General features: G+C 27.9%; 3 protein-coding genes across 3 annotated transcripts in view; 1 reads left to right on the top strand and 2 right to left on the bottom strand.

The window, feature by feature from the left end:
• The window catches only part of LOC105621926 (probable dimethyladenosine transferase), an 11,546-nt gene extending 5,373 nt beyond the window's left edge, over positions 1-6,173 (top strand). Inside the window, exons 3-5 of the mRNA XM_012203367.1 lie at positions 5,230-5,575; positions 5,690-5,796; positions 6,131-6,173. Of these exons, the coding sequence (XP_012058757.1) occupies positions 5,230-5,575; positions 5,690-5,796; positions 6,131-6,173 (496 nt within the window). The remainder of the gene's footprint in view (positions 1-5,229; positions 5,576-5,689; positions 5,797-6,130) is intronic.
• Positions 6,174-8,306: 2,133 nt separating this feature from the next.
• On the bottom strand, positions 8,307-13,188 carry LOC105621915 (E3 ubiquitin-protein ligase Topors-like). The gene is made up of 6 exons (XM_012203356.1): positions 12,779-13,188; positions 12,448-12,675; positions 12,035-12,306; positions 11,782-11,955; positions 9,602-9,818; positions 8,307-9,444 (listed from the first exon to the last, which is right to left on the bottom strand). The coding sequence occupies exons 1-6, from the start codon at positions 13,186-13,188 to the stop codon at positions 8,307-8,309; spliced, it is 2,439 nt and encodes an 812-aa protein (XP_012058746.1).
• Positions 13,189-14,920: 1,732 nt separating this feature from the next.
• Positions 14,921-17,172, bottom strand: part of LOC105621904 (FYVE, RhoGEF and PH domain-containing protein 2) — a 3,544-nt gene continuing 1,292 nt past the window's right edge. The window contains exons 3-8 of the mRNA XM_012203344.1: positions 16,922-17,143; positions 16,264-16,450; positions 15,764-16,176; positions 15,542-15,679; positions 15,143-15,385; positions 14,921-15,067 (exon numbers count right to left, since the gene is read on the bottom strand). Of these exons, the coding sequence (XP_012058734.1) occupies positions 14,921-15,067; positions 15,143-15,385; positions 15,542-15,679; positions 15,764-16,176; positions 16,264-16,450; positions 16,922-17,143 (1,350 nt within the window). The remainder of the gene's footprint in view (positions 15,068-15,142; positions 15,386-15,541; positions 15,680-15,763; positions 16,177-16,263; positions 16,451-16,921; positions 17,144-17,172) is intronic.

Below are 17,172 nucleotides of genomic sequence, written 5' to 3'. Positions count from 1 at the left end.
ATAATAGTGTTGTATATATATATATATATATATATATATATATATATATGTATTGTATATGATCTTGTCGATGATAGTTTAAAAAATTTACTTTTTGAAAAATAATTGATATAAAAATGCGATTTATGATACTTTTTTTTCTTTTTCAGCATTTAACATAAAAAGGCGATTTATGATACATCTTTACTTTTTCTACAAATATCTACGTGTGTAAAGTTGGCACCTCATCTTTTAGCATCGCAAGTTTTGATAGTTCCATTGGCACCCGCAATAGTTCTATAATTCCCTAGGTTTTTATAAATAGTTTCATTGATTTAGCTAAAAAAAATATTTGAAAATTTGCGGTGCTAACTTCCCGTGTCACCGCAAGATTCGAAAAAATCAATTAAAAACTATGAAATTTTATAATTCTCGAAGAGTTCTACAGTTCCTGATAGATTTTAACATAGTTCTGGTCTCTAAGTTATTTTAAATAATAATTAAACCCGCGCGCTGGCATCACACCACAAGAGTAAAGTAGCTTTTAACAGCCAGTTCCAACCGACTTGTTGGCAATTTTTTTCTATAGTTCTACAATAGTTCCGACGATTTTTATAGATTTCGCTTAAAGTTCTCTTTAAGTACTTTTCAATAATAATTAAATCCGTGCATTGGCATCACAAGAGTAAAGAACCTTTTAATAGCCAATTCCAACCGATTTGTTGGCATTTTCCTATAGTTCTACGATAGTTCCGATTTTTATAGATTTCGCTCAGAGTTTTGCTCTTTAAGTCACACTTTGTCATCTGATCATTTTGATAATAATAGCACAGTATAAATCTCATTCAAATATTCTTAAAGTGGACATTTCAAGCTTCATTTTGGATTTTTGAACATATTTTTATCTTCATTATTTACCAAATTATGATCATTCAAAATTTGGTAAATTTTTCCTGCTTTTTCGCTTTTTTTGTGGTTGAATGTATATTAACTTGTTGCTCCATTAAAAATACTAGTTAATAAACATTTTATTCAATTTCATATATTTTAGAAATGTAACATAAGCATACTAAACATATGTAATATTATGACTTTTTCGATAATTCAACACGTTAATTTTCCCTTTTAATTTCAAACAATGTACAAATACGTTTTAACAAATCGATATATACGAAATCCGAAAAACGTATGCATTCATACGCCGAAATAATAAGTATGCAATTTTTATCATATTATTTTACATATATTTTCTTTAAATTCGCAATAAATTTTTTACAAATTTAAAATGTTAGTATCATAAAGTTGACAAAAAAATTTATAAAGTTATTATTTTTTCATTTTGATTGCAAATATGAAAGTAACTGATGCTCTTAACATATTAAAAGAACTTGTACTGAAAAATTGTAAAAGAATACTTTCTCCAAGTTTGAGCGTAGTTGCCGCTTCCCTTCCATACAATCAATTAATATCCTTATATTACAGAAGCGTTCAAACTAATGGAAAACGCTGAAAAATCAGTTGGAACTATTAAGGAGGTTGGTTAAGGCAAATGCAATATTTAGAATTATTTGAGAAAATTGCAGATTATTCTAAATTGCATTTAAAAGTAATACAAAAAAATTAGAGACAGGTGATCATCTGGATTAAAAGATATTTCAATAAAAAGTATTTTTTAAATTTGTACTCTAATAGAAATATATGAAAATGTATTATAAAATAAAAGATAAAAATCTCAATTTTTTTAATATAAATATTTTATAAATACAAAAAAAATTTATGCAAAGTTACATTAAAATGAAGACATTAATTGTTTAATAAATAACAAAATATTTATTTGTTATAAACTAATTGATGAATCTTAATGAAACTTTGCATAAGTCATTTTTAGTACTTGAAATATTTAAAAAATTTAGATTTTTGTTGTTTTTAAAATTTCTGTTCACAACAATAAAACTAATAACAAATAATATAAATAATCTATAAAAATGTGTTGTAAAATGTTATCAACACAATTCACATAATTTGTTAAAGTGTAATATATACCCTTACAACCTTCTTAAGAGGTACTTTACTCTTATGATGTGATGTCAGTCCGTAAATTTAATTATTATTAGAAAATTAATAATATTAGAAAATATTTAAAGACAAGAATTTCAATCGAAATCTATACAGATCGTCGGTACTATTGTAGAACTTGGAAAATGCTAAAAAGTCAGTTGGAATTGACTGTTAAAAGGTACTTTACTCTTGTGGTGCGATGCTAGTGCGTGAGTTTAATTATTATTAAAAAGTATTTAAAGAGCAGAACTCTGAGCAAAATCTATAAAACTCGAAACTATCGTAGAATTAGGAAATAAGTTGGCTGGAACTGGCAGTTAAAAGATACTTTACTCTTGTGGTGCGATGGATTTAATTATTATTTAAAATAATTTAGAGACCGAAACTATTGTTAAAACCTATCAGGAACTGTAGAACTCTTCGAGAACTATAAAATTTCATAGTTTTCAATTGATTTTTTCGAATCTTGCGGTGCCACGGAAAGTTAGCACCGCAAATTTTCAAATGTTATTTTTTTTAGCTAAATCAATGGAACTATTTATAAAATCTATCAGGAACTATAGAACTATTGCGGATGTCAATGGAACTCTTATCAAAACTTGCAATGCAAAAGATGAGATATCAACTTCACATACATCAAATTCTCAATTTCCGCAAGATATACATAAAAAAATACTTCAGATAAAAATTGAAACTTATAAAATTTCCTAAATGTATTGTAAATTTATGATAAAAACTGACATAAATGTTTGAAGGCGATAGTTCTTTTTTCCAATATAACATATTATAGTACTATATATGTGATAACACAAACTATAGACATCAAAGTCTTAAACGGTCTAGCTGAATCTTAAATGCTTGTATAATTCTTGTGTGAATTTATATACTACGTAGTCCTCAGAAACGCGCTGCTATTGCTTGATTTGTATAGTTTGTGTTATCACGTATACGATCCTATGTTATAATATGTTATATTGTTTATTTACGTCGCCTAAAGAGACATTGTTCCTTCGTGTACCAATTATTGTGAAGAATATTACTAAGGCCTCGGTAGTCTAAAGGCTTAGGACGCTCGCACGGAATGCAAGAGATCTGGATTCGATTCCCAACCGAGGTAATATTTTTCGCAATAAGAATTAATTATTTACAGATTTTAATATGTTATTCAACATTATTAAGATTGTTTCAAAAATGCGAATAAGCAAAATATTTGTTAAATTGCTAGTCAATTTAATTCGTGATTATTGTGATAGTAAAATTAGTGTTTTCAAGACCGAAAAATCATTTCGGCGCGCGTTTTTAAGGACTACGTAGTATATAAATTCACACAAGAATCATACAAGCATTTAAGCTAGACCATTTAAGGCTTTGATTTCTATAGTTTCTTTTTTCTAATTTGTGTCCTCATTTTCATGGTCGACAATAATTGCCAAAAAAGTTTATTTGTAAAATTTAAAGTTGATGTACGTTTCTGAGTTGTGCTAATAATATATGATATTTGATATTTAGACTATTTTTAGGATGAATTCGAGATATATTAGCATTCGAGATATACTATAGCAGGCTGATCACAAGCCATCGACGCAAAATAATTCAATATAGGTAAGATTTCGGGGACTGTAAAGTATTGATAAGCGTTACTCAAATAACAATTAACATTTTGTCCCCGAAATCTTACTCACATTGAATTTTTTTGCATGGATGGCTTTGTGTTTTAGCTTCGGAGTTCAAATTGGACAGGTCTGTACTATAGGAAAGTATAATAGCCGTTGGGACTCGTATATAATGACCGTATATAATGCGTTTCGGGAATTTTCGGTGCAGCCGAAAATGTGCTCAGAGTAAATTTCATTGAATCTTCGGACAGTGAACTCAGTTCACAATTTATAAAAATTAATGAGAAAAAAATTTCTCATCAATATTTAATATTATTAATAATAAAAATTTAGTATTAATATTAATATTTTATTTAATATTAATATTTAATATTTTTGTAAATAATAAACTTATCTTTGTTCAATTGTCTCTTGTATTACTGTTGTATTTTTATTTACCTTTTATAAAATTATTATAAAATAAAACCTTTTATAAAATTATTAAAGAATGCATTAATAAATTCATAATGTCAAATTATACCCAATTTGAATTATTTTTAATTCTTTCTATAGATTGCCATATTCCTATTTAATATATTAAACTGAAATCACATGTACATTTAATCCATATATAACAATATATGTATAATTATAGGTAACAGCAAATATACCAATAAATAGATCTTTTTTCGTAATTATTTCATCAATGTCCATAAATCAAGGTGCTTTAAAAAAAAGATATCTCCGGAAATTATCGGTTGTATAACATTCAATAAAAAATCATTTTGTATAATTAAATACTCTTTCGATTTTGTCATATGTGTTTTGTACGTAGGTACAACTAAATTTGAGATATTTGCGAAAACAAATTAAATTTACGTAACGTTCGAAATAATCCTTTCAAAAATCTATCTCGGGAACAATTAATCGTATAATATTCATTAAAAAATATTCATTAAAAAATGAAATTGTGGGGAATTTTATCTACTTTATTTTCGAACTGAACATTAATTTCCGTACAACGAATAGTTTCTAAGATATTTGCAAAAAACCAATTTTGCAACATTTTTTCAAGATGGCGCAGCCGACCATGTCCTCACACATGAGGAGTTTTAATATGTTAAAAAGGACACTATTACAGATTTCTATGCAAATTCAAATTTAACTTTGTGGCCATTTTTTTATATTATTAAAAATCATCTAGTTTTCCTAGGCTATTTGTAAATGTAAATGAAATACAAGTTCTCAAAGTGAATTTATCTTATGTTCCTTTAGTTGTAGCCTAACATTCAATTTTTCACTTATAAAATCAAGATAAATATGAAATAAAAATCTAGATCAAATCTGTCATGAGATCTGTTATGAGAATTCATTTGCTTCCATATGAAACAATGTGTCATTTTGATATTTTATATATATATATATATTTCACTCTATTACTTATAGATATTTGATTGTATTCTGAGAAGATAACAAATTTCTAAACTGTAGTATTGAGAGTATATTGAGAAGTATTTTAAGTGAATTTAGCAAATATTTAATATATAGGCAAAAGAAAATGGAGTTAATACAGGTTATATGTTATTTCTTTTTACAGATGTGCTGTACTTATGTTCCAAAGAGAATTTGCAGAACGCTTGGTAGCTAAACCTGGTGATAAATTATATTGTCGCTTAAGTATTAACACACAATTATTGGCACGAATAGATATGTTGATGAAAGTTGGAAAGAATAACTTTAGACCTCCACCTAAAGTAGAATCGAATGTAGTGAGAATTGAACCAAGAAATCCACCACCTCCGCTTAATTATCAGGAATGGGATGGTCTGACACGGATTGCTTTCGTGAGAAAAAATAAAACGCTGTCTGCAGCTTTCAAACAAACCACAGTTGTTACTATGTTAGAGAAAAATTATAAAATTCATTGTAGTTTGAATAATAAGGTAATTGACACATTATGTGATACTAAGTCTGGAAATATTGACCAAATGCTTTCTTTATATTAGAATGTTTCTTATATAATATAATACTTTATATTGATTAGCATATATTTATAGATTGTATCAGATAATTTTGATATCAAGCAATTGATAGACCATATATTAGAAAAAGCAGATGCTAAGAATAAACGAGCTAGAACTATGGACATAGATGATTTTATCAGGTATAAACAAGTTGATATTAATATAGTACAGTATTAATACAGTTTAATACAGTATTAATACAATATAGTACAGTATTAATATAGTACAGTTAATATAATACAGTTTGTAATATACAAGTGTATATCAATTTTAGTAAATGCACTTGTTCAACATTTAAATCTAAAGTTTATTAGCATTAATTCTCTTTATATTTGTATATAGACACACGCACATACACGCACGCACAATATAAACGTAACATTTAGTTTATATATGTTTAGTTATACTTTATGATTTATAGGCACTTTATAAACGCTAAAACATTAAAATTAATGGAAATGTATCCTTTTTCAGCTTGTTACATGCATTCAACGCGGATGGTGTGCATTTTATATAAATTTATATATTAGGATATATACTATTTATATATAAACTAGAGATTTTTATAAATAAAAGATTTTTATGAATATATAAAATAAATAAGCTTTGTGAAGAAAATAAATTGTTCTATTTTTAAGAAACATTTGTTTTAAAATTAGAATTTCCTCATTATTATTCTTACAGAGGCAATTCTTACATAATGTTTTACAGAAATAAAACAAAAAATGACGTGCACATGAAAACTATTTATTCATGTTGCTTAGATTATTAGCTATAAACACAGACTTATATAAGTCTGTGGCTATAAAGTACATCGCAGCACATCTTAAAACTATAATGTATATCAGTAAACATACTTGAAGCATTTTGTTTATTGTAACATGAAAAATATAAAAAGTCCGAAGAATCTATATTCTATAACATTTTTTTGCTTTGAAGTTTTAGATTCATCCCACAAAATATTGATATATAATTAAAAATTATATTTCTGAATGACAGGGAAAAACATATATAATATTATATTTAGTATTATTTTATGTTTTTTTTTATGGTTTTTCACAGATGTAATCCTTTTACTATTTATGATCTATTTTTTTATGTTCTTCCTCTTACGAAAGGTAAGGCTTCTTATAGGCCTCTGGCCTGTGTTACACCTGTCTCATACGCTTATGGTGCGCAAACTGATTATTCAACTGCCACAAGCATATGGGATCTAATTTTAATGCTGATTCCGAATGATGGATTTTTCGAGATGTTTTTGTAGACAAGATTGTAGTAAAGATACTTTCAGGAAGTTGCCTCTTCCGAGAAGAGACAAGAGCATAAATATTTTAGTTTCTATCAGGATCGAACCCGGGATTTCATAGATGATAGATCAGTGTCATGCTCTTCTATTTTCTATGATATACTTAATTGATATACTTAATTATTAACCAGTTTATATATTATAACAATCTGTATATGTAAATGTTTGTATAATACAAATTTACAATAATCTTTACGCACATTGATATTTTTATTTTATTGTAATTTCACATTTTTTTATCTTTTCAGTTATATCTCTATTATAAAACAAGATTTGTATGTTTTTAAACATCATATTTTAGCTCATTCATTTAAAAACGATATTTTGATAATGAAATATTTTATCATTATGCAAAATGTAATGATTATTACGCAATTATACAAGATACTCATGCATAGCTCCAATTTATGTATAAAATAATCTTTATAATTTTTTTATGCACATATATGAAAAAAAATATTTTTAACATATAATATTTCTAGTTTTATTGATGTAAACTTCATCCCCCACCTATATATATTATTACCACACACACACACACACACACACACACACACACACACACACAAAATATATATAAGATGCAAATCTTAATTAAAATAATTTACTAAGTATACATATTTACAATCTTTGGGATTCCTCCATCATATAGATTCTTCATTCATATCATTATAATATATCAAAATGCACAAATTGTTTTTTGATCAATGTAATTATAATGATATACACACAATACACATATATATGCACAATATACAAATATATATTCTGCATATATATATCGCTGTGCGCAATGTTATATTCCCATGGAGAGGTAGCATGACATATAGTACTATTAGTATATAGCAACAATTTTTTTGTATTAGCGATGCTAAAACAGTATTTTTGTTGAAATTTGCAATGTGCAAATACAAATTTATTTTTATATATACATATTTTATCATAAAGAATAGAGAACAAGACATTATTTTGCCTTTATTGATATATAAATGGAAATATTTTTGCGCCACAAGTAGACAATAATAAAATAATATATAAACATTAATTTGTAAAAAAAAAATAATCCTAATTTAAAATATTGTTGAAATTATTTATATATATATATATATATATATATATATATGTATATAAGTATATTATAATATATAACAAATAACAGTCATAAAATGATCTTAGCATCATGATGGGGAACATGGTACGTCTACAAACAGAAGTGGTACAAACTACAATAATATGAAATTAATTTGATTAAATTCTATTTACGTATATTTTATAAAAATTTGAATATCATTTTCTTAAATTAAAATTTATTTTATAGCATTAACACAAAAATCATATGTGACATTATCCCGAAGTGGAAGAAGATTGAAGACGTCGCTTTTTTTTCTTTGGTCTCGATTTTTTTTCATTTTCGGATTTTCTATATTTAGATTCTTTGCGTGATTTATGTTTTTCTTTACAATCGGAACCGTTACGATCGGAATGTTTCGTCGGATACATGTCATTTTTCGATGATATAGACATTGTTAAAATTGTACTTGCATTGGATTGTGATAAATTAAATATTCTGCTACTGGATCTATAGCGCTCCTTATTTTTATAATTTTCTTTACGTTTTGATTTTTTCCAATGCGAATAGGATTTATTGGAATAATCACTACACTGACTACAAGATCTTAAACAATCATCTTCCGAATCTGAAGAATAACAAATTTTCTTTTTTGATTTAGATTTATATTCACTTCTTGACATATCTTTATTTATTGAGGCACTGTCTTGATTTCCAAACTCGTTTGTATTTCGACATTCTCGGTGTTTATGATTCGGCCTTTTATCTCGTTCAGAAGCATTAGAAGATATACTGTTACTTCTAGATCTAGATTGTCTGTTTTCGCAGCACTTCGGATCTTTATTCTTACATTTTAACTTTTCCAAATTGAAAGTTTTTTCTTTATTTCTCGTTGTTTTTCCATTTTTCGCTGTATAATTTGTTATGCTAGAGGAACAATCTCTTTTCGATTTATATTCTCTGTAACACTTCTTGGTTTTCATTTTGTTATCAGTCTCTGTGCTACTATTGTCACTAGATGAATCCTCATCTGAATAGCTTTCTTCTCTTTTAATAAGTTTTATTCGCCCTGTACCTTTAGCCTGTACTCTATATCTTGGCTTTCTCAATCGTTTTTCGTTACATTTCTTTAATAAACTTTCAGATGAGCTGGAATCACTAGAACTGGATATTCTCTTTTTCTTAGATGATTTATTCCGGCTTCCTGTCCCATCTGATCTTTTATACTTTTGTGCTTTTTTCCCTGATTTTTTCGAACGGTTTCGTCTACTTGGTCTCGGATTGTTATCACTGTCGGATAAAACATCAGTACTTGACATTGAATAAGATGACGAAGACAATCCTTTCGCTTCCTTGACATAAGATGTACTTGGTAATGATGTATTTTCCAAATGTATTCTTTTTGTAGTTGATCTAATATAGTAATAAAATATGTGATGATAAATATTAAAAATTGCATATTACAATTATATTAATGCACATATAAATAATTTTTAAAGAAATTTTATCAAACAAATTTTAAATGATTAAGAAATTAAACGCATTGCGACATGATTTTTTTATAACTTACTGCATATTTCCATTTATTGTATGAGAAACACACACATGCTCAGTGTCAGAAGAAAGTAATTCTATGATTTCTGGTGTTCTTTCATGACGTGGTTTTACATAACCAATTATTTCACAATCACCATCTGATTCAGAGGAACTCGATGAAATAATTAACAGTTCTGGTACAATATTAGATGTTTCTACTCTGCGAAACATCTGTCCTGCTGCACTAGGACCTAAAATGATTATACAATTTTATATGTATGTATACATATATATTTTTTTAGTTGAATTGAATTTTGGATAGAATCAAATTGAATATCTCCTCTGTTCAAAATTCAGTTCAACTAAAAAATATCTTTCTGGGCTCAAATTGTAAGTACATATGTCTTTCTCAAAAGTATCAGTCTCAACAGTATCAGTACGACCTGATGAAATGAAAAGATTCATGAAACATTGACATTAGCAATGAATTAAGATACGGCGAAGAACCCGTACAATCCCGCTTTAAACACTTTTTTCTTGATTAATCGTGAAATTCACGAATTTTGTATCATTTGAATGATTTAAGCATTTTCAATCGGTACTTCGTAAACAATAGCGGTCATGTTAGGCCCATCGATTGAATTTCCTAAAAGGCTAGAGTGCTAAAGAAAGTAGACACGTGTATCTATGATTTGAGCCCAGAAAGAAATTTTTTTGAATAAACTGAATTTTGGACAGAGAGAGTATTCAATTTGACAGAGAATGCCCCATATACGGAATGAGACATTTTAACCGCCTTGGATATCTCAGAAACTAAAAAAGACACATGAAAAAGTTTTATATAAAAGGTGTAGGGGTTTTCTTGGGGGAAAAAAGGTAAAAATAATAGATTTTGTATATGGGGCATTATCAAGATTAAATCGATTTTTTTTTTAATGCCAGAATTTAATAACTAGTGTCAAAAGTTTTTCAAAACTATAATGAAGTTATTTTCCATTAAGTACTTCTCCATTAAGTTATAAAGGAAATTACAGTACCGCCTGCACTACCAAAGGTGTCTGACTAACTCAACCATTAAAATCTCTTGAATGTTATTCAGGATCATGTCCTGGATAACATTTGTCAAGATCAAGACCATTGGAGATTGTATTTATTTTCATTTTTATATAAAAATAAATAATTTTAGTGCAAAAATGAAAATAAGAGGAATAATCTTCAATAGCCTTGATCTTAACAAATGTTATCCAGGGCATGATCCTAAACAACATTCAAGAAGTTTTAGTCATCGGACACGTTGGACACGTTGAGTAATGCTATGTCAGCGGTATTGTAATTTCAAATTTATAAAGCTTTATACTTGAAAAGTATTTAATGGAAAATAACTTTATTATAGTGTTTTGAAAAGCTTTTGACTAATTATTAAATTCTGATATTAAAAATAGAATGTTCCATTACAAAAAAATCGATTTAATCTTGGTAATGCTCCATATATGGCCAGGTGTATAAACTTAAATCCGCTGTTTTTTAGTCAGAAAAACACGATTGGATATCGTCCTCATCCAAAAGAGTCTGCAATTAATAGTCCTCAACCTTCCTGGGCCGATTTTCACGCTTCTTGTCACTCAGATCAAAATTGTCGTCATTGAACCGGTGAAACCAATCTCTGCATGTTGTTTCCGATAAAGCATTGCCATCATAGGCCTCCACAAGCATTTGATGCGATTCGGCAGCCAATTTCTTCAAATTGAAACAGAAAAGCAAAGCTTTCCGCATATGCTTTCTTTTTAGCAAAAAACTAGACATGATTACGAAACAAAAATATGTATGTTGTTGTATGAAATTGCTGATGATGTACACTGGTTAATGTTGACAGATGTCAAACACATAAAAAAAAGTGTGTTGTGTGCCCAGGGTAGCTTTGTACGCTCACTAATGCCATCTATGAGCAAACAGCGGATTTAAGCTTATACACCTTATACAAAACCTATTATTTTTATCTTCTTTCTCCCAAGAAATCTACAACTTTTACATAAAACTTTTTCTTGTATCTCTCTTAGTTTTTGAGATATCCTGGGGCGATTAAAATGCCCCACCCTTATATAATTATAATACGTATATATAAAAGTTAAAATAGTAAATTTTTTTATTTATGTTTATATGTACATGTTAGATTAAAAATGTAATACAGGATGCAATTTGCCATTTATTTCTTACCTGGCATACTAATAGGATGTGGTAAGGTATTCGGCATCTCAGCGTTTATTCTCAAATCGATTGCTTCAGCAAGTATTCGTACATCAGAATTGTCAAAGACAAGACTACTGCTACTACTGCTATTGCTACTGGATGTAGGTGATTCAATACGAGTTGCATATTCATTTGATAAACCTATAATAGACATGATAATGAATTACTATATTATTGTATTTTGATATTTTTTGCAATATCCGTATAAATAATTACAAACCACGTGGCAAATAAGTAACAGATTGATCATATCCCACCAAATCAAAGTTGGTTTGGGCAAAATTTAACAATTCGTGTGCAAAATGATCTGTATGTATAGCGAAAAAGGGTCGAACAATATTCCGAAATTCTGGACTTCTAATATCATATTGAGTTAAGGCCTCCATTATTATACTCAATACATAAGCAACATGGGTCGGTTCATTATTAAGTAAAACTTGCAACTCTCTATTTAACCATGGAATAAGACGATCTAATTCTTGTGGTTGTCTTCTGCAATATAATGGACGAATAAATTTAAGTATTATAAAGATTTTTTAATATTGCATACAAGAATAAATAATAAAAATAAAAAAATATATTAAGAAATTTACTATAACATTAGAATATAATATAATAAATATAAGAAATTACCTATAATAATCAGCGCTACATTCACGGAAACGTCCAAATATGTCAGGTAATGAAGTAGCCCATATACCATGCCTATAAACTGTACGACGATAATCTGTAGGATTAGCACGCCTACGTCTACGTTCTTCTCTAGGCACTTGAGGTGCCATACTGGGTAGTTGTTCACGTCTTGTAACCTGCTCTGGATTCAATAACACTCCATGTCGACGACTGCCAGTCATTGTTGTTCTGAGACATTGAATAAAATTATTTTATAAATATGCAAATTGTAATAGTGTGTACAATACATTTATTTTTCTGATGTATAAAATGTATTTGTGTTAAATTGTACCTGTAAACAAATCGACGAGGAGCAGATTCCCAATCAACATCAAAGTTGACATCCAAAGTAGCAGTTACTTGTGGCTGAGAAATTTGCGATGCTAATTCACGAGGTACATGATATTGATCATAATCTTCTTCTGATCTTACATTGTGTATAATTGATTTGAATGTTTGCTTGCATAAAGGACATTCCGTCTTAATTTTGGACCATTGAAGTAAGCAAGTAAAACAAAATTGATGCAGGCAACTATCTGTGAAAGATGTATTAACTAGTTTTCCCAAGCAAATGCTACAATTTGGAGGTGGAGAAGCTGCATCACTTCGCTCGTTATTATCAGAATTTTGTACGAGAACTTCAGATTTTATAGGCTCCTCCACACCTGCACTGGAGTTCTTTATTTCTAATGGGCCTTCCATTGTTATCTATTATAAATGTCCATTCGTGAAGAAATTTCTATAAAATAAAAAGATATACACACATAAATAACAACAGTAATGTTTTATTCAATATTAGAATAGATGTAATATTTGAATTAATATTAAAAGACATTTAGACACATAATATTCTTGAGACTTCTGGGTGCTTTCTATATAAAGATTATATGTTTCGTGGGTTTCTTCCATGTCCAAATCCATTCTTGAAATGCCAATGTTTCATGGACTGCAAGGTTCATGAAACATTGACATTGCAAGAATATAGATCTGGATACAGAAGAAATCTATGAAACCATAATCATAATCTTTATACATTTATAAGATTATATTATTTTCACAAATAATCATATGATTACTAATATAAAATATGAATAGAATATGGATAATGAATAGAATTACGAGTGCAAAAGTTACATATATAAAAGATGAATAGGATATTAATAAATTGTAAAAAATATATCATCAATATAAATTATGTGTATATTTAAAATAATTACTTAATGAACACAATACTAGTAAAATCCAATTATTTTTAAAAAATTAATGAATGAAAATTAATGAATAAAATCTATTTTCAACTTAAAGTGTGATAGTCGAAATTTATATATAACGATTCTTTCACAAATCTTTAATCAATTTGTATGAATCAGCATATATCTCATTACATTACAACATTATTTCATATTCTGTTGCGTGTGAAATAGAAAGATAGTAGTAGAGATTGATGCTTACAGAGCGTTTTTCGTACACAGTACATTCGTTTGTGCATCACAAATTTTCTCATTTTAGTAATGTAGTAATGAGACGAAAAATGACTTCAATTCGATATAGAAAATGCCGAATGTTCGATTAGAAATCATATGGAACGATCGTTGGGATACTTGCACTTTGGATAATTACACTTGAGAAATGTATTTCTCATAGAGAAGTGCGTTGATGGTAGCTTGGCGTATCGTCGATGCGTTTCTTCACGTTATGCGTCAGTATTTTTTTTTCTTTATGAGCGTTGCTCTCCACCCTTCTGCTTCCTTTATTACTTGCTTTCGTTTCCGGTATTAGGTATTATGCGATACTGTATATGTGTAAAAATCCGCAAATGTCGAGTATTTCAAAATATTCTGTTTTCACCGTAATATCTAGCTATGCGAACAAATACGTTCTTACAGTAACCTCCAATAATTTTCTATGATAAATTCCTACGAAAACTACGTGAGACTGTGAGAGCCGTGTAACGCAATGTTCCCCCCAGGGTCGAGAAAAAGCTTTATTACTCGTATTCAACGAGCTGGCGCTACTGCGCATGCGTGCATTTTGTTTCATTGTCAGTCTCAATTTCATTTGGGGAAATATAAATTTTCTTTTATAGGCTATAAAGTAAATTTTTTAATTAGATTATACTCGCAGGAAGAAAGTGACAACTCTTACTTACTTTCATATAAAGTTGAGAATTATTTCTTTTTGTACTTTAAGTTATTTTGTGAGTATTAAAGAATAAAATTAACAAAAGCAATTATTTTATATAGATGTTCAATTATATATATTTAAAGGTAAAAAATAAGTCCACTATGAAAAAATTTAGTTATATTATGAATAAAAAAATAAAATTGTAACACATTTATGATTTTATCATTTATGATCTTAATCATTTATGATTTTAAATTATGATATAAATAAGTTCTCTTTTTTTTACATACATTTTCTTATAATTTATGGATTATTTGAATGTGAAGAAGTCTTTTATTGTTATACCGATAAACGTAAAAAAATCACTCATTATTTGAAATGGTGATGTGTGTTCTTCGTCGTTTGATGTAATGGAGCACGAACTTATTCCATGTATCGTCATTGTCATTGGAAGAGTCTAAGGAAAAGACCGAATGTTATTTTGATAAACGCGTTTCATAAATATAATTATGTAAAATGCATTTCTATTCACTTCATAATTGCTGTGACTTGATTTTTTTAAGCATCTATGAGTAGATATAGATTGTGTATTTTTATTTTTACATAATTTCAGTTTTGTATTTTTTACTTGGGGAGAAGTATGACCAGGTTTGGAATACTCATTTTGTTTAAATCTTTTGATAGAAAGAGGTAAACAAATATTATTGCTTTGAGTATCCTCGTCCATTTCATTATCCTTTTTAAAGTATATTATATTGGAGGTGTCCAACGATACCTAATATATAATATAGAAAAATCTGTGTGAGTTCATTATTATATCTCTTAAGATAATCTATCTGTAATACAATCTATCTTCAATCAATTGACACTTTGTGCTAAACATCTCAAAAATTAATACTAGCAACTTACATATGAAAAATAATGTTTATACCTGTTCATCTTTTATATATCTTCTTCTTTTAATAGATTTTTTTGATATACCATCTGATGAAAACTCATTAATATTTTTATGTCTAAGTGGCTTTCTCGAGCTACTTTCTTTTCTCAAAGTTTGTCGACATTCGGTATACTGAAAACAAAATAATATAATATGTTAATTAGAAAAAGTTTAAAATCAAGATTAAATCTACATTTTTAATAATATAACAAATACTTTTTTAATAGCACTTTGTATCGATTGTATCCATTCGGCACTATCTGCATTTTCTGAATACAATAAGAATGTTTCATGCAAGCATGTTATACGGAACAATTTTTTGCTCAGAACACAGGTTAAACTGCACTTGTTTAATGGTAGAACACAAGATATGTTCAGTGATGTCTCTGGTTCACCTTTACAATACAACAGAGTGTCATTTAAAAGAACAAAATATCGTTTATAAGTTGAATTGCCTCGTCTTGAAACACGCATCAATGGTCCTTGTTTGATTAATATTCTACCAGGCTTGACAAGATTAATAGAAGTAACAATACACTTCTGAAGATTTAATAATTTTTGTGTTTCTTCATTTTGTGCGATTAAAGTATTTATGTGTTTCGCAGATTTTTCAATTTCAACCAGACATGCTGCAATTAAAATTTAGTTAAAATTATGCTAAAAACATACATTCAAATACATGTGAATTTTTTAGCGAATCTTAATAATATACTTACCCTGTAAATATCGATATTCTCTATGTCTATAAGGAGTATGTTGTAACACTTGTTTAACAAGTAATTGATATCTTGGTACTCGTTGTACTGGTGTAATTAACAATGAAGATAATTTCCTGCCTACTTCTGATCTTGTTTCTTGATCATAAATAAATTTTTTAAAGACAAAATCATTTTCTTCATTTGTCTGAAAAGATAATCTCACAAATTTTAATATCCTTTTTGGATGCATTTTAACAAGTATTTTTTGATATTAAAATAATGAAAATATGTATTTTTGAACAAATATTCATACCAAAATATCTACCTCTGTAAAATATAAATAAATCAAATAAAATTAATTGTCTTTACGAGCCGATATAGGATAAAAGTGTAAATAAATTTATTCAGTTAAACAATGACAATATATATGTTTCAATCCTTTGTTCGGGTTCTCTTTAATATAATATTATAATAAAATTTGAATAACTCAAATATATGTATAATAATAAAACATGCGATAAAAACGCTATCGGATTGTCTCCATACAATATGTTTAATCTAATGGAAATATTGGTGCTCATATTGATGACTTTATAAATAAATCACGCTAATTTTTCAAGAATCATATACATAATTAAATTTTAATAATAATTTTTTCATAATACTTAATAATTACCTGTAGTAAATTTAATACTTGTGTATAATCATAAGCATAAACAGAATATAATTTAAAGAATGGTGCAAGTTTGTGAAATACTCCAGCTATGTTATCAGGATTACGTTTTAATCCTGCCACCAGTTCGCCACTCACATTATATAACGTCTTTATGTTTTCAGCTAGGGTGACAAGTAATGGATGATCCAATAATTTTCTCTCGAGAATAGGTTGTATAAAAAAACTGAAAAAAATATATTGTACATACACAT

Source organism: Atta cephalotes, assembly GCF_000143395.1.
Source record: "Atta cephalotes unplaced genomic scaffold scaffold00002, whole genome shotgun sequence".
Taxonomy (NCBI): Eukaryota; Metazoa; Arthropoda; class Insecta; order Hymenoptera; family Formicidae; genus Atta; species Atta cephalotes.
This window is presented reverse-complemented; position numbering and strand designations above follow the sequence as displayed.